Source organism: Acinonyx jubatus, chromosome X (assembly GCF_027475565.1).
Source record: "Acinonyx jubatus isolate Ajub_Pintada_27869175 chromosome X, VMU_Ajub_asm_v1.0, whole genome shotgun sequence".
NCBI classification, from domain to species: domain Eukaryota; kingdom Metazoa; phylum Chordata; class Mammalia; order Carnivora; family Felidae; genus Acinonyx; species Acinonyx jubatus.
Genome location: NC_069389.1, coordinates 89,604,107 through 89,626,741, shown reverse-complemented (window position 1 = coordinate 89,626,741; position 22,635 = coordinate 89,604,107). Strand labels below are relative to the sequence as shown.

General features: G+C 45.3%; 1 protein-coding gene across 4 annotated transcripts in view; it reads left to right on the top strand.

Moving 5' to 3' along the window:
* Positions 1-20,397, top strand: part of AMOT (angiomotin) — a 63,360-nt gene extending 42,963 nt beyond the window's left edge. For all 4 annotated transcript variants that reach the window (XM_027054997.2, XM_027054995.2, XM_053201578.1 and 1 more), the window contains 6 exons: positions 3,696-3,845; positions 4,815-5,005; positions 13,172-13,294; positions 14,279-14,511; positions 15,602-16,306; positions 16,667-20,397. In XM_027054997.2, coding sequence (XP_026910798.2) covers positions 3,696-3,845; positions 4,815-5,005; positions 13,172-13,294; positions 14,279-14,511; positions 15,602-16,306; positions 16,667-16,764 — 1,500 coding nt within the window. In that variant the 3' untranslated portion in view covers positions 16,765-20,397. The remainder of the gene's footprint in view (positions 1-3,695; positions 3,846-4,814; positions 5,006-13,171; positions 13,295-14,278; positions 14,512-15,601; positions 16,307-16,666) is intronic.
* The last annotated feature ends 2,238 nt before the right edge of the window (positions 20,398-22,635 follow it).

The window sequence follows — 22,635 nt, the reverse complement described above, 5'->3', positions numbered from 1 at the left end:
GGTATTGTAGGGAATGAGGTCTGCCTAAGGCTCTTTTTTTTTTTTTTTTTTTTTTTTTAAGCAGTACCTTTGACTCTAAGTATTTATTTCTCATTTGGAGAAATGTGTCATTTGGAGAAAATAGGGTGTCCATGTGGCTACTTAGCGCTTGCTTCTAATTGTATCTCCAGTGAATGGCCTTGTCTTATAAAGATATCTGAAGCTCTATCATATGAAGCGTTTGAGGATTAGTTTTATATGTCTTCCTAGGGGAAAATGGCTGTGTTTTTAATGTCTTTAAGTGTTTTTTTTTTTTTTAATTTGAGTGTAGTTGACATACAATATTAATTTTAGGTGTACACCATAGCGTTTCAACAATTATGTGCGTTACAAAATGCTCACCATGATAAGTGTGCTACAGTATTATTGGCTACATTCGTATGCTGTGCTTTTCATATATATTTTATATTTTATATATTTTAGAACCAGAAGTTTGTACCTCTTAATCCCCTTCGCCCACTTTGCCCATCCCCCACTCCCCTCCCCTTTGGCAACTGCCAGCTTGTTCTCATATTTACGAGTCGGTTTCTGTCTTTGTCGTTATTTGTTTGTTTGGTTTGTCGTCATTTGACATGAATGTGATAATTAGAGTTACAGAAATAATGAGAACCATATCAAGGCTATCTGGCATGAATGTTCAGAGTTGAAAGGACCAGAGCATGTGTGATTTGACATTAACTTTTTTTAAAAAAAAAAAGAACAACTCTAAGTACTTTTTGTATGAGGTGGTCTACTAAGCGCTTCATGTGTTATCTCATTTGATCTTTATAGAGGTATATCACATTATCATCATCTCCATGTTGTTGGTGGACGAATTACATAGCCTACCTAAGTTTGCGTACCTAGTGAGTGGGAGAACTCAGATTGTTTGAGGCCAGAGCTCATGACCATAACCGTTTTACTATGTGGCCTCTCTTTTTACCTAAGAAGGAACCACTGGCGTTTCTGATCACATTGGAAGATGAAGTTGGGGACCCAGAATGTCCTAATTAACAATCTAACATTTGAGGAGCTTAGCACAGGAGACACGTGTACAGGGGCGAGGCAGAAAAGAAAAGGGGATTTATCACGATGACGATAGTAGAGGAATGAATAAACCATACAGACCTTTGTTCCTTTCTACATATAGATGAGATCTAGAAAACAGAGTACGTAACTTAGAATACAGCTGACTTGTGGATTTCACCTCTAGGGTCTTGCATTGGTATCATCCAACACTTGTCCTTTTCTGTCTTAAGTTATCTACAGATTAAGCATTTGCTAAATGACCATGGTATTTATGGGTGAACTACACTTTTTCTTCTTTTAAAGGAGGTGGGAGGTGAATTATGCCAGTAACCGTGGTCTTGGTACCTTATGTATAATCATCTCAGTGGCAAAGCATATTTGGATTTGTGAAAGCTGCCTGACCTGCATGCCTATCTTCACCCAGCTCAGAAAACTCCCTGGGCCTTTATTGCTTTTCCCTTCCGGAAGGGTTGGTTCAGTGACTTCTACTGCTGGAGATGCTTTTGCTAAGATATTAAGGTTTTCTTTCTCAGGAAAGGCAGGGTGTGGAGACCTCCACCAGGCCCTGGACTGCTTGTTTTTCAGTTCTCTGAGCTTGCACCGGAGTACTTTACCATCAAGGCAAGAACTGCATGCTAACTTTAATTGCCTTTAAGTATAACTGCTGTAAGCCTCAGTAATTATAGTTAACATTCTCTGCATTAACATTGCACTGCTCCCCTAGGATTTTCAGAGTGATTCACAAATACACGCATTCAACTTGAAATAGCTCGTGAGGATTATGGAACCCAAAAGGTGAAGTTAGAGGATATTCCCTGCTCTCCAATTATTCTAAGCTTAGCAAATAGCAAGGCAGAGACATCCATGGCCTAAAGGTCTTGATTGCCCTAGTCATTGTTGTTACAAATAGTTACTTATCCCAGGAAAGAAAAGTGTAAGCTTGCTGAAAGAAAGAGAATGGCTTTTGTTTGTTTTATTTTCTAGGAAAAAGTCTAATGGATAAAAAAAAAACCCATCTAGTCTTATAACTCACCTCAACTGGTCCACAAGGCTAAATTGAAGTAGATCTTAGAATGAAAGGAAATGTCAAGAAAGTATAGAAAAAGAATTTTTTTAAGTTTTCTTTTCCGAGTCACTTAGGCAAACTATACCACAGGTCTGATAGGAAAATATAAGATCGGTTTTCTACAACCTAGATGAAGTTTGGCTATCCTCATTTGGGGACAAGGCATTTAAGACAAGGAGAGTTCGGCACATGCCATTGCTGTCTGACTGGACATTCTCGACAGCAGTCATTTGGACTCATTACTGTTAAGTTACCTAGTTTCTGCAATGGGGGAGCTGGGTTGGTCCTGCTGGCTTGCCCCCCCCCCCCCCCCCCCGCTAAATGCGTCTGGGCAGTTCTGGAAGGGTAACTTCTAACATTGCAACTAGCTAGCTAGCTAGCTCAAGGGCTTGGGAACGTGTTGAAAAGTTCGAGTTGAGCTGAATTCTTCAATTCCCTCTTCACAGGGTCATCAATAATATTTCGATTTAGATCTTAAAGTGAAAGTATCCTTAACTAACCTCAGCTTCCATGATTAATGATAATGACAGATGTGAGACTAGCCTGGAAGAATGTATTCATTAGAAAGAATTCGTGGGTTGATTCTGTTAGCAAGAGAGGCACCCCACAAATATGATGAAAAGCATAACCTCCTCATTTGCTAACAAGCTGGGAAGCTGCACTTACTTAGCCCAATCTTCTTAAGTGTTGAAGTATATGCCTTCTTAAAAGAGCCCTGAGATCCTCGTTCGTCTATTCCAATGGAGCCAGGATTTGGCCTATAAACTACAAGGGGACAAAGAACTCAAATTCTCTTAGTCTCAGGGGTGCCTGGGTGGCTCAGTCAGTTTAGCATCCGACTTCAGCTCAGGTCATGATCTCATGGTTTGTGGGTTCGAGCCCTGCGTCGGGCTCTGTGCCGACAGCTCGGAGCCTGGAGCCTGCTTTGGATTCTGTGTCTCCTCCTCTGTCTGCTCTTGCCCTGCCCACACTCTGTCCCTCTCTCTCTCAAAAATAAATTAACATTATAAAATAAATTAAAAACTTCAAATTCTTTGTCCCAACCTGCTTCTACCTTTGCTTTTAGTTATGGTTCATAGGCTTGTAGAGAGGAAGAATCACGTTTGACTCACTTAGGTTTGGATTTGACTCATTACTTCGAGTCTTTAGATATCTGTAAAGGGCTTAGCATAAAGTTGAGAAATTATAGTCCTGGGTTCTCAGAGTCCAGTGTTATCAACTCAGGCTCATGAGTGAGGCAGAAGTTGCAAATAACCTGTGTTCTTTTCATAAACGTGTAGTGGGGCAGTGCTAGTCAATGAAGAGGTTTAAAAACTCTTATAATCCATTGCATGGTAACTTCACTTTTGAGAAGCAGAAACTGTCCAAGGGGGGCTCCTAATTCCTCTTCCCCATCGCATTTTCTGCACAATAAATACAAGGCAGCGTACTCCTCATCCCGAAGGACCTTCTTGCCATTTCATTCTTTACTTGGAGCGGGGCCGAAAGAGATGTAAACCCAAGGCTGGATTTGGGGGCTGCATAACTGACTCTGCTGTCCTCTTTTGTGCCGTCTCACATCTCTCCCTACCTGGAATTTCAGCTGAAAAAGAAGCAGGTGTATGTGGATAAGGTCGAGAAGATGCAGCAAGCCCTCGTACAGCTCCAGGCAGCGTGTGAAAAACGTGAGCAGTTGGAGCATCGTCTCCGGACGCGGCTAGAGAGGGAACTGGAATCGCTCAGAATTCAGCAGGTACAGAGAACTTAAAATGAGATCGCTCCTGATTGGTGCTTTTCCATTGGGTGTCGGACATGAAGATAAGAGCCACACTTTTGCTCATCCTTAGGTGTTTTTGCCCCACTTGATCTTCCTCCAGACCACCTCCTGATTGCGACAGTGAAGTCGGCTTCCTTAGCTTTCGTAGCCCGGCAAAATCCTTAATGCCTATTGTCTTGTACCTTTTATTTTCATGTGAACAGTAGACCCTATAAGAAGTGAAAATGCTGTACAAATAAGACTCCAGACATTTTAGAATTGGCTCCGGTCTTTATTTCTTTTTTACGTTTATTTATTTTTGAGAGAGAGAGAGAGAGAGACAGAGCGTGAGTGGGGGAGGGGCAGAGAGAGAGGGAGACACAGAATGTGAAGCAGGCTCCAGGCTCTGAGCTGTCGGCACAGAACCCGACGCCGGGCTCGAACTCATAAACCGCGAGATCATGACCTGAGCGGAAGTCGGACGCTCAGCTGACTGAGCCACCCAGGTGCCCCACGCTTCGGTCTTTAGAATCATCTGGCCATACCCCTCCTCATTTTCAGATGGGAGAAAATCAAGACCCAGGAAAGGTTGCGTGACTCACTTAAGGCCACACAACAAGTTGGGGGCAGGTAGGGGCCCAATCCTAGGTGTTTAACGTCCACTTCTAGTGTGTGCCTTGCTGGCAGGCAGGGATAGTGATTTTTCAACCCACGATCCACTTTCTGAACGGCATGACTATTTGATGTGGCAAGCTGCTTTCCCGATCAAAGGAGTCTCCTGTTCAGGCCCCAAGATAGAAAGTGCCGTTGCCTTGGGAGGAAATCTGAATTCCCCTTGCTTCTGGATCAGGATCCAAACTGAAGTGGCACGGGCAGTCACGCTCTCCAAGAATAGGGGCTCTTCAAGTGGGGCTGCCAGCATGGTTCTCTCACTAACCCGAGGGGTCTCGGCATCTCCCCAACCAGCGCCAGGGCAACCCTCAGCCCGCCAGTGTTTCAGAACACAGCGCCACTGCGCTGATGGAGTTGCTTCGCGAGAAGGAGGAGAGGATTCTGGCCCTGGAAGCCGATATGACAAAGTGGGAGCAGAAGTATTTAGAGGAGAATGTGATGAGGCATTTCGCTCTAGACGCCGCCGCAACTGTAGCTGCGCAGAGGTAAGTGGCTGGCTTCCGGGATCCTTGCCTGAAGGGCATGGGTGGGTGGGCAGAACAGAAAGGTGACCTGTTGAAAGATTTTTCCATGTGTTGCTTTCCTTGTCTCCTATAGTGCTCTTTGTTCCCCTCCCCAGTGTCTGCCTAAGTGTGTTTCCTTTCACCTGGTTAAACAGAGACTTTTTAGGAATTGGGGTCAGGAATTTGAAAATGAACGTTAACTTCACGAGATCAACTGAAGGTTCGCAGGCCTCCTTCGCTAGAGCCATGCCTTCTTTTGGCCACATGTGTAGGTTTCTTTGTTTAGCCCCAGGAGGGGAGTGAAAGCCACTCCAGAGAAAGGCCACTCAGAAACTAAATGTCACTCAGGAGTGGCTGAGCCACGTTCTCCGTGTCCATGAGTTCATCACATGTAACCGGTCACATGCCATTTGGCAAGGGAGAGAAAGCGGCAGAAGGATTTTTTTCTTCTTAAATTTTTTGCCTCTTCCGTGTCCCCTGTGCACGTGAAAACATAAATATTGGTCTTTGGAGGAAACAGTGCTCTTGTCCGGTTTGTCCATCTCGCTGCTGTTCGTAATCACCCGTTGGAAAAGAAAGAGAGAAACGACAAAAACTAAATTCGCATCAGGAGATGGCGTTGGTTGCTGGAGAGACAGACAGAGGCTTGGTCTCCAGTCGGGTATCTAAGGAGGCCAGAGCATATGGTACCCAGAGAGGCTCTACCCAGAAAGTTATTAAAAACCACAGTGTTGTTTCGAACGTTCTCCTAAAGGTGGTGAGCTGGCGGAATCTGGAAACACTTGCCAGAGTTTAGGCTGTGATGTGTGTGTCGAGTGGGTGGCAGATACATTTATTTGCGAGTCCTTCTCATGCCAAATCGGGAGGAGGTCAGTGCTTAAGATCTGGGCTCGTGATTTGCACACGTATTCCTGATTCTCCAGGAGGACGTCTTACTGTTTCTCTAACACACTCTGCCTTCCTCCAAGTACATGGAGACCTGATAAATCTTATATGGCTTGAAATCACCTGTGCATGGATTTCGAGGTCATCATGGGCTTAAGCATACCTGTCTTTGTTTTCGGAGAACAGGGCACTCCGTACATGCGAGGGCAGTAACAGAGCGCACGAAAGCCCCAGCTGTGCTAGAAGATGGTCGGGGAGTTTGTAGGCAGATTAGAAGCAGAATTAAGTGTAATTTTAGCTGCTCCCTCCCAAGAAAACACCTGTGCCCAGTGCTTATTCAAAGGTTATTCAGGAAACCCCAACACAGAAAAGGAGACGAAGGGCGAATTTTGTCACCTTTGGGCAGAAACTTAGAAAGATCTAGCTCGTAAAGGTGTGCAGTGTGAGAAAATGTGGGAAAGCCAGCGTTCTTGATGCTGGGAGGTTCACGGCTAAAATCAACTTCAGAATAGACTTCAGGTCAGGAAATGCAAGAAAGCTAGGAGGTTGTCACTGGGGTCCTTGTAATAAAGAAACTACCCCCCTTCCTTCCTTCCTCCCTTCCTCCCTTCCTTCCTTCCTTCCTGCCTTCCTGGAAAGTTTTGATACTGGGGGAACCCACTTTCTGAGAGACTTCTTCCCAGAATCTGTTGCCTTCCATAAAGCAGATTTAATTTAAACCACATTCGTTTAAATCACCAGGTAGAAAGTTTCCATGTAATCACGGTTTTCAGTAAAAGTGCATGCTTATCATCTAATATGATAAAAAGCAGCCAGTTTCCACCTGGCCAGAAACACTTTACGTTAGTTCCTTGGGCAAACATCCTGTATCGGGACTGTATGCTTCTTTGCATGCCTATTAATTCAGCCCTCAGAAGAAATTGAGAGACTGTGTTCACATTCCCGCAAAATGAGACGAGTAGACTAGGTAGACAAGGACTGGGGTCCTTGTAATAATTCCTCCAGATGCTTCTATTTCTAGGATTATGCTGTTTTTTCCCAAAGATAGTGCCTGTTATGCTCGGCCACGGGGATTGGTTTCCTTTTCCTCTTTTCTTAATGAGATTTCCAATTTACAAGGTGGCATCCAGGAAACTTAATTTCAGAACCTATGGGTTCTTCTGCCTTCCTTTCCAACATCACTTGCCCTTTCTCTTCTGTCCAGTGGTTTCATTCGACCCTACAAATTTGACCAGTGTTCTGCTCTTTGCCCCTTTCTGTGGTAAAGGCGTTATATTCTACTTTTCCTTCTTAAGAAGTTTTAAATGTCTAGGATATTGGTTGCATATGGAAAGTGCTCAACCTGTATTTGAGTAAGGAAGGAGAGGAAGAAGCAAAAAGGAAGGAAGGAGGAAAGAAGTGACAGAGAAGGCAACGGTTTCTAACTCTCTAACTGCAATCCGTAAATGTAGTGCCACATTTTAATGACCTGCTTGGTTTCTGTGTATTCTGCTAGTATCTCTGACTTTATATGTTCCCAATGTAATATCTTATAGGTAAATGCACATTTGGGAAATGTTGCTTGGGTGGTATCAATGGTGGTTGTAGAATTTTTTCAATTAAGGTATTATTTACCTATTAAAAAGCACCTATTTTATGTGGTTTGATGAATGTTGGCAGGCATATACAATAATGTAGCCACCCCACAGTCAAGATAGAGGGTGCATTCTAAAGTGCCCTTGTGCCCCTTCAGCTTGATCCCTTCCTCCCCCACCTGACACTAGACAATAGGTCTGCTTTCTGTCGTTACAATTTTGCCTTTTCCAGAATGTTGTACGAAAGGAGTCATGTAGTATATACTCTTTCTGCTTGATTTCTTTCACTGGGCATAACTATTTTGAGAGTCATACAAGTTGATGCCTGTATCGATAGTTGGTTCCTTTTCATTGCTGACTCGTGTTCCAAAGTCTGGGTGCACCACCCCAGTTGATCTATTCACTTGTTGATGGATATTTGGATTGTTTCTGGTCTTTGGCCGTTGTGAATAATAAAGTACAGATTTAAAAAAAATTAATGTTTGTTTAATTTTAAGAGACAGAGAGAGGCAGGGCACAAGCGGGGGAGAGGCAGAGAGAGAGAGAGAGAGAGAGAGAGAGCGAGCGACACAGAATCTGAAGCAGGCTCCAGGCTCTGAACTGTCAACACAGAGCCCGACATGGGGTTCGAACCTACGATCTGTGAGATCATGACCTGAGCCAAAGCTGGACGCTTAACTGACTGAGCCACCCAGGTGCCCCTCAAGTACAGATTGTCATATAATAATAGACAACTGCCTTTTCTCAGGTGAGAAGACCTATTAGGTGATCTGTTCATACCCCTGTTAGCACTTTGATTCTACAAAGCACCACTTGTCAAAGGGACAGCTGTCAAGGCAAGAAATCACATGTACTGTTTGTTTTCTATATAAGGTACTCTGCTACGTGCTTTACCGTTATTGCTTATGCTCACAATAACTCTTTGCGATAAGTACTATTATCTATTCTACGTATGAGGAACAGTTTAAATAATTTGCCCAAGATCACACACAGGTACTAAGAAGAAGAACTGGGATTGAAAGTGACATTTTGACACCTTCACCACTACTCTGCTGATTTGATGATTTCAGGATGGTGATTAGATTTCAAGATGGTGATTAGGGATTATTAACTGTTTAAGAGTTACTGTTTGAGGCTTATTATTAATTGTTTAGTCACTGAAAAGTATGGTAAGTAATCACAATAATATGGCCCATATTATGACTTCCATATTATCGTGTTCCTAGAGATTCTTTAGATGCTTAATTTACATAAGGGAAATTATTACCGAGTACTTCGACCTAGAAGAATAGATGTGGCAACGCAGACTGTGGCTCACCAGTGGTGAATTTATTTCTGAATAGCAGCAAAAGGATGAAAAGATAATTGGGGCGCCTGCGTGGCTCAGTCGGTTAAGTGTCTGATTCTTGATTTCTGCTCAGGTCATGATCTCATAGTCCTGAGATTGAGTCCCGCATGGGGCTTTGATGGGTCATGATCTCGCAATTTGACAGTTGACGCCCTGCATCAGGCTCTGTGCTGACAGCATGGAGCCTGCTTAAGATTCTCTTTCTCCCTCTCCCTCTGCCCCTCCCCCATGTGTGCATGTGTGCTCACACACATACACACTCTCTCTCTCTCTCTCTCTCTCTCTCAAAAAAAAAAAAAAAGATAACAAACCCGATCAGCCATGTAATTTACTAGTTTGCATTTCCTGAATCCAGTCATTAACCTTCCCCAAACGTGCAGTGTTTTGTTTTTATATTGGATGATGTCAATCTGGGGAAGAAGGAAAGGAAGGGAAAGCAGGAGGTAGAAGCTGGTCACACACGTTATACGTGCCTACCTGTTCCTTCCTTATAGGCTTTTCTCCGTTTCCGTCCTCAGGTTTGTTTCTCATTCTGACATCCCTTAGGTTAAAGTTAGAATTGTCAACAACTTGTTGGATATTGTCATATGGCTATTCCTAAGATGTGTTAACTCTGATGTAACTAAAATCAAAACCCATTATAATGTTTCCCCAGCAATCTCTCCTTATATTCCTATCATAGAAAATGAGCTGTATGCCATCTTTTCTAGTCTTTTGAATTAGAAACACCAAAAGTTCTCATTCATTCTTCCCTCTCTCCAACACCCACATGTAAACAGTCTCCAAGGTGTAGCAATTCTGCCTCCTATGGCCTGTTTGCATCGGTCCATGATGTCAGTATCTCTTGCTGGGATTATTACAGTAACCGTTCTGACTGGTTTGCCCAAATCCAGCGAATTGCTCCCCGAATCCCCCATCACATTTCAGCCAGAGACAATGTTATCTTTTTAAAACACAGCTTGGATCATTCCACAGCTCTCATAATCTTCAGTGCCTGTTGGAATAAAGTTCACGCTCACCTCTGTAACAATTAATTGCTTGCCCTTATATTTTTTTGTCTCCCTTTGCAAGTTTCCTGCAGTCAGGGACTGATGCATGTCTAGCCACTTTTTAGCATCGCAGTAATTTCAACCACAGGGCTCCAGTCATGGTCAAGTTCACATGTTAAATAAACAAAAGGATGCTACTGACAGGAAAAGATGGATTCGAAGTTGAAAAGTTGAAAAGTCTAGCTATTTTAATTAGGGAATCCTGAGTGACGTTCTGGAAAGCGATGTAAGCAAGGTGATGGGGATAATCTCATTGGAAGGGGAGAGATGCCTGGAGGGACAGTTGCCAGAAATCGTTTACTTAAGAATTTAGACGTAGGGGGCACCTGGGTGGCTCAGTCGGTCTGACTGCAGCTCGGGTCACGATCTCATGGTTTGCGAGATTGAGCCCCACGTTGGGCTCTGCACTGACAGTGTGAAGCCTGCTTGGGACTCTGTCTCTCTCCTGCTCTCTCTCTCTGCCCCTCCCCTGCTCATGCTGTCTCTGTCTCTCTCAAAATACGTAGATAAACATTTTTAAAAATCTTTAAAACAATACAAATAAACATTAAAAAAAAAAGAATTTAGATGTAGGATGTCGAAATCAGGGATGTACAGTCTGGGGTTTGCAGATTGTGTTTTCAAGCCCAGCATCTCTCTCCTGACATGCCTAAGGATAGTCTCAGCGTTCTGGAAGTTAGGTCAAGTTGCTTCTTCAAACGCTGCTTGCTTGCTTTTGCCTGAGCCACTGGCTCAGTGGCCCCAGTCTTCTAGAAGGAAGATTGATGTTGAAGGCCATCCTGGCAGCTCTGGAGGAATTCACTAAGTGCCCCACATTTTCAGTCTCCATTCCTGAGGAGTTCGCAGTGTCCATATCAATGAGCTGGCAGGGCTCTGCGTCCCCAAAATGGTCTTTTATGCAATGAAAGTGGCCGTGGGCCAGCACTGGCTCCCCCAGCGACAAACTGCACGTTCATGGCCCCGGTGTCCATAGTCACCACGCAGCCTTTAGAGCGGCCTGGCTCTGGCTCGGCCATCGTGTTGGAACTCTGCACTGCAGGAACTGCCCCTAGGATTCCACCTAGAGCCGGAATTGGTTAAAGTCACACCCTCTTGCATGTCACTCTCCTTCTCCCCATACTTCTCTCTCTCTCTTTTTTTTTTTTTAATTTTTTTTTAACGTTTATTTATTTTTGGGACAGAGAGAGACAGAGCATGAACGGGGGAGGGGCAGAGAGAGAGGGAGACACAGAATCGGAAGCAGGCTCCAGGCTCTGAGCCATCAGCCCAGAGCCCGACGCGGGGCTCGAACTCGCGGACCGGACCGCGAGATCGTGACCTGAGCTGAAGTCAGACGCTTAACCGACTGAGCCACCCGGGGGGCCCCACTTCTCTCTTTTTTAAAAACAAATTTTAAATTTGTTTATTTATTTTGAGAGAGACAGAGACAGCGTGAGCAGGGGAGGGGCAGAGAGAGAGAGAGAGAGAGAGAGAGAGAGAGAGAATCCCAAGCAGGCTCTGCACCATCAGTGCAGAGCCTGATGGGGCTTGAACACACAGAATTGTGAGATCATGACCTGAGCAGAAACCGAGTCATACGCTTCACTCACTGAGCCACCCGGGCGCCCCTACCCATACTTTTCTCTCTAATTACGGATATGTTTGTTGGGCGTTTTTACTGTGCACTGTATCTTTTACATGCGTGCTTTTATTTGAGCCCCCCCCGCCAAAATGCCACGAGATGCAGGTGTAATTATGACTTCTGTCTGAGGAGACGGACGTCTCGAGCAGTGAACTGACTTCCTGAGCATAGAGTTTGTTCGTGGCGGGGTACTTGGGAAAGGAGGATTGGACCCTCGTGTGGTCTCTAATCAGAGCCCGTGCTCTCAACATCACACAACGCCATTTCCCCTTGAGCACCTTGGAACACAAGGGCGATTCCTGGTCGCACTAGGAGCAAGTGTAGAATCCTGAGATGCTAAAATGTTTTCAATTTAGGTGAGCCACTGCAAGGCCTTCTCTCTCTTGGCCCAGTTTGTTCCACCATTCAACTAAATGGCATATCAAGTGTAAGCATGTTGGGGCAACAGGAGTTTTGAGGAACTCACCAAAATTCCCTAACTTTAATACCCGCTGTCTGTGTCTTCATTCCCTGCCCTTTCACTCCCGTCTGTACTGTCACAGTCTGTAAGCTGACAGAACATAATAGCCAGGTGCCAGCAGAAAATTCTCCCACAGATCCCCGTCCTCACAGGAAGTATGATGAAGCAGTGCTAATTCATTATTTTCCCAGTCTATTGTCGGCTTTTCCTTTAAGACCAATATAATTACATCAATATTCTTCCTAATCCCTTTTTCTTTCCCTCCAAGTTACTCAAAGAGGATCCAGGTCGTTTTCATTCCTTTCCCTCTTTTTTCTACCACTGGTTCTAAATGAACTAAAGAAAGGTGCATGACCTCACTTATCAGGACGATACAGGATCCCCGTGTATCTTCGACTTGTGCTGTTTAGACATCAGCCTTACCCCGCCCCCTCCCCTTCCTCCTCTCTTTGTTCCTCTCTTTCTCTCTCCGTCTCGCGCCCACGCACACACACGCTTTACTCCTTATTAATTAGTATTAGAGTTAATGGCCTGAGACACTTTGAAAGGAGACATGATGGTCCCTCATGCAGTTCGGACTCTGGCAAGAGAACAGTCATGTAGCTGGGGGAAGAGACTCCTTGATTTGGCACTAGAATGTTTCCAACGTAGGTTAGGCAGGAATTAAGTGGCACTGACTCAAAGGCCATGCTTTTCGCTCAGCTCACTTGCCCAATCTGACCTTTGCTGGTGCCGTCTCTATAGTTGCTGGTATACATCTGTAGCACTGGCTGTTTAGTACGTTCTCGGACTTTCATCACAGTCCAGCCTTTTTGCCTTCATAACTATCATGAGAATAAAGTGAAAGTCTATAGTATCTTCTCTATCATGTAAATAATAATATAAAGTGAAAATATAAAGATCTTCGTATAACCTGGCCGTGATCTAAAAACTTGAAGGGATTCGTTGCCAGGAGGTTTGTGTCCCTCTCATAGAATCCTCTCACTGACTTTTGCAGCTGTATCCATGCCAAAAACCTCTTCTAGCTAGCTCTGAAAGCTGAACCTTCCCATCTTGGAGGTTCTTTTCGATCAGTCATCCAGAAACCAACCATTCCTAATGAGTTTGACTATAGCTTACCGCTTTCCAGCAATACCTTTGACGTGGGAGGGAGATGATAAGATTCGTTGATTTTGCTGCCTTATCTTCATCACTGTCATTTTCCTTCCCAGGGATACAACAGTCATCAGCCACTCTCCTAACACCAGCTACGACACGGCTCTGGAAGCTCGCATCCAGAAAGAGGAGGAAGAGATCTTGATGGCCAATAAGCGTTGCCTTGACATGGAGGGCAGGTAAAATATCAATCTGGACCCCAGTGGATCTGAGAAGAAAGTATAGAGACCAGATAGGTCAGGAGGGAAGGGTAGGCATCTTCATTCACAAATGAGAAACCTGATAACACAGCCTCCCCCGACCCTTGCACCCCTGCCAGCCTGTTCACTTGGGTTTGAAATGCAATGACCCTTACCTTGCTTTCCCCATTGGCTTTGGTAATTGCTTTCCATCTTCCCTCCGCCAGAACCGTATTGTTGGTATTTGTACTCTGGGTATTCCTTCTAGCATTGGACTTCAACCCTGTGATACAGCAGAATGCACAGTGAAAGAATATCCATTCAGACTTGGAGGTAGGGCACCTGATATCTCTTATAAACTCAGGATCATTTACTTATCAACTCAAGTTGCGGCCCATTCAAAGAAGTCCTCATCTTCTCACTAAGTGCATTGTTCCATTGACTCAGAATCTTCCGTATAGCACCCACTACATCCATTTACTCTCTTACGTACAGGCCTTTTTCCCACCGGTACCTTGCTGTGGCTTCCTGAGGTGTAAGCAGCGACTCCTGGATGCTCTCCTAGATTCATCTGGGTGTGGAGAAAGGCGTTTAAAAAAAAATTTTTTTTAATGTTTATTTATTTTTGAGACAGAGAGAGACAGAGCATGAACGGGGAAGGGTCAGAGAGAGGGAGACACAGAATCTGAAACAGGCTCCAGGCTCTGAGCTGTCAGCACAGAGCCCGACGCGGGGCTCGAACTCACGGACCGCGAGATCATGACCTGAGCCGAAGTCGGCCCCTTAACCGACTGAGCCACCCAGGCGACCCGAGAAAGGCGTTTTTAAAAACACAGCACACCGCCCCTTGCTTTTCAATGCCGAAAGGACTAAACCACTCCTCAGCTGAAAAGATCATGGAAACTCAAGTCCGTGCAGGCAGTGAGACCAGAACATGGAGGTGGCAATGAGATTTTTTATATGTTCTTTGTCTTTGGCTCCTAGGATTAAGACGCTCCATGCCCAAATTATTGAGAAGGACGCCATGATCAAAGTGCTGCAGCAGCGTTCCCGGAAGGAGCCAAGTAAGACAGAGCAGCTGTCATCCATGCGACCAGCAAAGTCTCTGATGTCCATTTCCAATGCCGGGTCAGGCCTGCTCTCACATTCGTCCACGCTGACCGGCACCCCCATCATGGAAGAGAAGCGAGATGACAAGAGCTGGAAGGGGAGCCTAGGTAATGACAGTAGATAAAGAAGATTGAAGTGACGCGTTTAGATAATGTGCCCATTCGGCAAGGAAAGGGAGTGATGGTCCAGATTCTGGAGCAGAAGATATATCAGGTTGGGTATCTGTCCTCCTGAGAGGCTAGCTGCCTATTCAGGAACTCCTCCACACTCTGACGTCTCACTGACAGAACACTGGTGGAAGCCAAGGCCTTAAAAGCTAAGAATTCTGAGTTCTGTTTGGGTGGGAAAGAAGACAAGTTCAGTTTCCTCTAAAAACTTCTCAGACTTGGCCTTTGCCATGCCAGACCTTTTGTCTTTGTCCAAAGCCCATGTGACCTTCATGTCAGTCAAAAGTTCAGAATTCCAGACTTTTCTCTGTTCTCTCCTCCCACATAATACAAGGATTCAGAGTTCTAGTTAAGCTAAATGGAGCTGGGTGGCAGGTTTTTGTTACCCGAATGTTCTGAGATGAGAACTGAATGTACTTTTTCATTCCATTTCTGTCCATTCCTTCCCCTCTAATCAAAACCCCAGAAGCACTGTGGATACCACGAGGCACATTTTTAGAGGCTAAGAAAGCCAGCTTTGTATTTTAATTGTGGGTCTTTTTGTTGCTTCTGATACCTTCCTTGGTCCTCTGATGCTTGCAGTGTCCTTTGGATAGAGTAGGCATTTCGGGGGCCCCCGGTCTTCATGAGAACTTAGGTTACACAGTTATCGTAGCACTCATCCGTGACCACCGATCGTTCTCCCACTCCTTTCTGGCTGGCTGGTCATGGAAGACGTGGGTTGTAAGTGGAGCCAAGTAGAAAGAAGCCTTCTGCAAGCTCAGTGGAGATCAATCACCGCTGGAAAAGTAGATCAAAACAGATCCGCGGGAGACTTAAAGGCTTAATACACCGTGCTGGGGTGGAGAACGAGGACCCGAAGGGACGGGCCTGCCGAACCCATTTCCTGGGTTCCTCGGAGGCGCAAGTGGAGTCTCGCGTCCCGTTGTTCGTGCTTCTCCTGAACCTCCTGCAAGGAAGACGACGTAACCCGATGTCTGCATTTGAGGAACCCGTACTTTTCTGACCTCTTGCCGTCTTCCCTTTGTAGGTATCCTCCTGGGTGGGGACTACCGCGCCGAGTCCGTGTCCTCCACACCGTCGCCGGTGCCGCCCTCCACTCCCCTGCTCTCCGCTCACTCCAAGACGGGCAGCCGCGATTGCAGCACGCAGACGGAACGGGGCACGGAACCCAGCAAAACCGCAGCTGTTGCTCCCGTCTCTGTCCCCGCGCCAGCCGCCGCTGCCGCCGCCACTGCTGCCGCCATCACTGCCAACGCTGCCACCAACACCACCACCATGGTAGCCGCTGCTCCACTTGCTATCGCTGCTGCTGCTGCTCCTCCGGCTGCCGCCGCCGCCGCCCCGTCTCCAGCAACCGCTGCTGCTGCTGCTGCTGCTGCTGCTGCTCTTGCGGCTGCCGTTTCTCCAGCTGCTGCCGCTCAGGTTCCGGCCGCTGCCTCTGCCGCCGCCGCCGCCGCTGCTGTCGCGCCTTCTGCTGCTGTTCAGGTTGCTCCAGCTGCTCCGGCTCCGGTTCCAGCTCCGGCTCCGACTGCGGTTCCGGCTCCAGCAGCGTCTCCGGCTTCTGCTGCGGCTCAGACTCAGGCACCAACTCCAGCTCCGACTGCGGCTGCTACTCCGGCTCCAGCTCCAACTCCAGCTGTGGCTCAGGCTGACGCTTCTGCAAGTCCAGCTGCCGGCTCTGGACCACGTCGTTTGTCTATACCAAGTCTGACCTGCAATCCAGATAAGACAGGTAATGATCTTCCATACCCCAGGTAGCCTTGGGTTCTGCCCACTATTACGGATTGCTTGTTGGCACCCTGTGGTGTAGACACAGCCGGTCGTTGGGCCAGAGTTGTTCGGGTTTTAAAGGGGATTGATCCCAAGCGATGGGTGCAGAGCCCGTAAATGACTTTTTGGGACACGAGGATGGGAGCAGAAGTGCGTCAAGGTGGTTCTTCCAGTTGCGGTAAATGCTCAGGTGAACAAGGGGAGGTGGAGTCAGGCAAGTCTCACTTGGCCACCCGCTTAGTGGCTCGAACGCTGGCTGTTTCTAGCAATCTGAGTCTTTACTTGATCCCTAAGTGGTTTCTAACCCCCTGTTTCCATTCAGATGGCCCCGTTTTCCACTCCAATACTCTGGAAAGAAAAGCTCCCATTCAGATCCTGGGACAAGAGCCTGACGCAGAGATGGTGGAATATCTCATCTAAACGGCCTATTCAAGAGCTGCAGTTTATCAGCAAGAGTGCTTTTAACCATTTTTCCTTTTTGATTGTTCTTATTTTGAGGGTGAGGACAAGGGGTGGGGGGGATGTTTTTTAAAGGGACTTTTTATTGAAACAATATAGTACTTAAGTAATACCATACAAACTCCAGTCTATTCTGGTACACACTCAGAGAGTACCTCTAAAGACAGATGAATCAGAATGTGCTCTAAAGTTTATTGTTTGGGTTTATACAAACACTTGGACTGTTAATCGCTGGGTATACATGAATGTTTGCAATGTGCGTGATTTTATTTAGCATTTCCATATTCCAGATCATTTTCATTGAAGAGCACAGTATGTTTGGGAGACAGTGCGTAACATGTAGATTTCAGAAGTGGGAAGCCGGAGAGAATTTGCACCTATGCTGTTTTGTATACTTACCATCTAGGCAGCATCCAGAGAGGGAGCTCTCATCTCGGGCTCATGAAAGGGAATAGGTTTAGGAGCTGTGTAAGCTGAAGAAAAGGCAGGGGATATTGGGGTGTGGAAGGGTGCTGGAGCTAATTTTCCCTCCCAATTTCCCAGCTACCTTGTGCCAGGAGATTGTGTTTATCTTCATTTCAGTGGTGCTTTGGAAGTGGATTCTTTTGGTTCCCTCACGGAGGTTCATACATTCATATATATACTCTGGAGTAATTTATGCATTTGGATAATTAATATATTGCTTTCAGATGCTAGGAGAGTAAATTAGCTGTGTGCCGTACAACTTCCTCCTTCTTAGGGAGTGAGACCTTCGGAGGCCTTGATGGAGAGTTGCGCGAGGTGCTGCGTGTGGCCATGAGCACAGCTCGCTTGGCTTTCCTGAGACCAATCTGGTTAGTGTTCATTGTTTCTCCAGCACAAGTTCACTGGCTGTGTCACCAGTTTCAGGTTTCCAATTATTTGCAAAACGAGGAAGCATTTTTGTTGATGGGCTGAATGCTTTGAATTTCTGGTGACTACTTTCAAATAGCTCCGTTTGTTTTCCCCAATTCTTAGCATAACGTCTTAAAAGGCATCGTTGACTGTAACCTCCAAGGGAATAGCAGTCGGGGGAGAGGTGGGCTGCAGATGTATCCTTAGCTGTCCCTTCTCACTGCCAGTGACTCCATCTTGGAATACCTTTGGAGAGCAGCAGAAAATGTGTATGTGGACAGGGACCAAGGAGGCCATGGCTCCGGAGCTTTGCCATAGGGCCGCCTCCAGGGACACAAAAGGGCTGCTTCTTGCCACAGGTCCCTGCTCTGTGTCACCTCTCTGCCCTTAATTAAGGTGACAGATCCACAGACAATGTCATTAAGATCAATTTTCAGGGGTATGGGAGGGTGAGGGAAGTGGGGGGTGTTAGGTAAGGGTGGGGGGGGGTAGAAGTTTGGGGATGTGTTAGTTAGAAACCGGATTAATAGAAGAGTAGGCCTGATATATTACGTTGTGAAGCATAGTGGCTGGAAGGAACTTCAGCAATAGAGCCCTACCCCCTCGTTTTAGTGGTGAGGAATTTGAGACCTGGAGAGGTTAGTTTTTCAAGATCACACAACACAGCTTTCCATTTTGCCAATTACCATGCTTATTTTGGGAAACCCTTATATACCAAAAGCCTCATCTTAAGAAAAGGCATCTTCATGGACCAGGGCATTCGTAATTTGTAAAATGTCCCTGGCCTCGTGGCTTTGTCCAGGGTTCTAGACTCCTACCTTGCTTCCCCTGCAGTGCCTTTTTGCAAGGTTTTCTCTTTACTGGTCCTCATTTCAACATTGACTCACATGAAACTCCCCCCTGAGCAATCCCCCTCACTTCTTGTCTTGCTATGGGATTGGCTGTCTCAGGTCATCTTACAGGGTCCCTCCGTGACCACGGGAATGGCATATTTAACGGTATTTTTGTGTCATTCCTAATTACCTGCCAAAGGAGTTCTTTTTGTGGGGCCGGGGGAGAGATGAGGGAGAGTGACGTGATTTTCAGCCAGTCTAGACATTTCAATAAAGAAGTGATCGTCCTACACGTTAGTCTTCAGTCATCAAATGAATCCCAAATAGAAATGATAAGTGCCATTGTGCTAATACTTGTTCATACCGCCCCTTCAGTCATAAGGGGAAAAGTCCTCAAATAGAAAGCAAACTTGAGGACTGCTGCTTTCTAGCCAAATAAGTAAATACAAATAAGATGAAACCTTTCATCTGCTCCTTTTATGGTTATTACACATTGCCAGATTTTTTGCTAGCTCTGGGAGCCATGATTTTAATCACATTCTGGAAGGTGACAAATGTCATACGTTCCACGCTGTGTGGCAGCCGTCTCTTTAGCCTCATGTACTTTGGGGAAAGGAGGAAGTTCTTGGCTGAGTACTACTTTGAACTTTCCACAGCATCTCTGCCCCCTCACACCAGAGGCAGTCCCTTTTGGCTCACTTTTTTTAATCCCAGGTGATTTGCTCAAGTAATATCGTACATCTAAGAGATGGAAGGAGTCCATGGCATATGCTGTGTTTACAAAGAAGGTAGATTCAGCCTTTTCAGAAAATTTCTAATAGGTGTCCTTCTAAAGATTCAGGTTTATGGGAGAAATGTCAAGTCAATCACCTTTTTCACAATTGTCAGGGTATAACACTTGGGGGATCTTTCTGGACTCCCACTTATCTATGCATTTTACTGGCACCTCAGGACAGAAGGGTGACCTTGTCTTAACGTGTACTGCCTGGTGATCTCTGGGGACCTATTTAAGTCAGTTGTACCCTGATGGCCCATGCACAGAAAAACTTCATTAGAATGAATTGTACTTGATGGAAAACTCCCATTAACCATTTTTCATTAACGAAAAGTAGCTTGCACATTCTCTTAAAATCCTGTATCTCGATTGTTGTTTTCATGAAGGATTTATTTTCGATGTTGCTTTCGAGCTTCAGGGTGACAGGGAGAGCAAGAGCCTGAAATATCTGCCATCATCTGCCACACAAAACATACCAAGTGTTCGCTTGTTACGCGGTTGGGTGGGCACAACGATTGGAAAATGAGCAAACTGATTGTGCAAACTACTTTTTATGCAGAGCCTAAACACTCATAACGCGGCAGCTTAAAGTATATACATATGGACTAACTTTTATAAATTATATTCTCATGTCTGTTAGCCGTACAATCTCCTGTTATCTCAGTTGCTCCTTCACATATGGAATGTGTTACTTAAAATGTGTGCATTCTTAAGGAACATGTTTTCAAAGGAAGGCATCAGGATGGGCTAATTGCCATCAATTTCAGCCCGCCACGATCCTTGGAAATACATCTCCCGAGTGTCATTCATCATCAGTAGGACAAGTGTCAGAGCTTGTTTATTTTTTTCCAGTAGCAGCGGTGGGTTACATGGAATCATCAAACCTCCTTTCTGGCCTCCCTTGTGATTAATGGCATGTGTTAATAAAATGGATAGCTGGGGTTGGCAGATGGCTAGAGAAGAATCGCCTTCGGTGTAAAATGTATGTGGCCCCTTGTTGATTGCGACCCCATTCTGTAATCGACTGAGCTAGTTCCAATAAAGTTAAGCAGGTTTGAATCCACTTTGTGCCTATCTTTTCACTGACAATAAAGTTAGCGATTTTAAAATGCAGTACTGTGTGGAAAATGCTTTGGTGTTTACCCAACAGAGGCTGTATTTACCCTGTATCAGTGATTAGTTTCAATTTACTATGCACTGAAATTGCCTTTCAAGGGCAGCATTGGACAGAATTTGCATTTGCTTAAAGTACGGAATGTGATTATAAAGTATTAAGACAACACTACGGGCCACAGGCTCTAATCGCTTGCTTTATATATTCAGGCAGCATATATTAAAAGCTTTGCATCTTTTTATCTCCCTGTTTCTGAGGGCTAAAATGATGGCCACCCAAAGCAGAGAATTCATCCTTTAGTTAACAATTTGGAAGGCCCCTTGATGTTTCTTTTGTACCCTTGTTCTTATGCCAATTCATCAGTTTTGGTTGAGGGAGCTTGTTATTAAAAGCAAATCAAAACCGCGAACAAGCCGGCTTTTTTGGACTGAAAATGTTCAAGCTGCCTTTACACTGCCCTCCCTGCACCTCCTGTTTACCACTGTGTCCCACCCTGACTGGGGAGGGGACACGGGCTTTGAGTTGACACTTTTTACAGCGAAATTGGCTTGATGGGTGTTGCAACATGGATGGGAGGAGGGTATAGAATTCATTAAACTCAAAATTTGATTTTTTTAAATTAAGTTGGGAGACATATTCCTTCCATATTTAAAAAATTTTTTTTTAATGTTTACTTATTTTTGACAGAGAGAGAGAGAGAGAGCATGAGTGAGGGAGGGGCAGAGAGAGAGGGAGACACAGAATCCGAAGCAGGCTCCAGGGTCCGAGCTGTCAGCACAGAGCCCGACGACGCGGGGCTTGAACTCACGGACTGCGAGATCATGACCTGAGCCCAAGTCGGACTCCCAACCGACTGAGCCACCCAGGCACCCCATATTCCCTCCATATTTATGACAAGTGCATTGAAAACTGTGCGTGAAAGCCCACTCCTCTTTTTTGGGACGAAGAAGATGGTATTCAGTCAACTGCACCTTCGTACAAAGGTTTGCGAGGCATTTCTTTCAGAAGTACGTTGTGCCCAGTTCTTAGTGAGCCGTCATACGTGGGGAGAAAAAACAAGTGTTCCCTCAAAAGTGACAAAGATTGCCTTGTGGGAGCATCTGTAGATATTCTCCAGTATTATAACTGATCCGATTATCCGTGTGGTACTTCACCTCCCCTCCTGTGGGCATCCCCTACTGTGATAAGCTATTCACAGTCTATATGAGTTACACATTTGCAGAATAAAAAAAAACATCTTCTGCTTCCCACCTCTACCACCATCTTATCTTGCAGGAAGGTTTTTATTGGAGGAAAAAAGTGTAAGCGACTTAGTTTCCGAATACGTTTTACACGGGGTGGCAATCACCCTGATACTTGAGTGAAGACCCCCCGAGTGATAGGACTTGGTTACCAAAAAGAAAACAACACGTCACAAGTACTCTTTCCTCAGACGTCCAAACTGGCCAAACCCAGGGTATTTATTTAGGCCCCCATGTATTTTCATTTGCTGATCGCCTCTACTAATGGTTTCAGGCATGTATGAGTTGCTGAGTAACTACATATTAGATGTTGCCATTATCTAAAGGCCCCAAAGTTAAAATAAAAATAGTCTATGGTTCTAATTTACTACCGAAAACTACACATACACACATTCACAATTCATTGTGGCGTATGAAATGAAAAAAAGTTTGACCAAGATTCAGAACTAATGCCAAGGACGGAATGATTGTTGAGACGGCACAGAGCATGTGTGTGGGGGCTGGGGAAGACGAAGTTGAGTTTTGAAGGATGTACAGGTATTAACCGGGGTGAACTAGGGGATGGGGATGAACATTCCATGCAGAAGGAATAGCATGTGCAAAGGCAATGCCACTTTGCTGGAACTGCAATCAAATGAAGACCACTGTTTCCAAGATCAAAGCCCTAGAGAGCTACTCTGAATTTTAACACCTCTTAATGGAAACTTACAAACTTGCTCAATTAGGTGATCGAATGTACTGGTCCAGAAGTCAAAATACCATGGGAATTCTAGTCCTAAATCTGCGGCTAAACAGATGTTTACCTTTGGAGAAGTCCCTTAACGGGATCAGAGAGGTCAGTAAAATGGAGGTATGTATCTATCCTTGTGCGGCTTGTGGAGAGGGGGGCGAGAGCTTCATAAAATGAGAATATTAAACATATGCCAGTCAAAAATAATGGGCTGAATCTATAAAGATGAAGTTTCTGTAACTTTTTATTAAAGAAAAACTCAGACC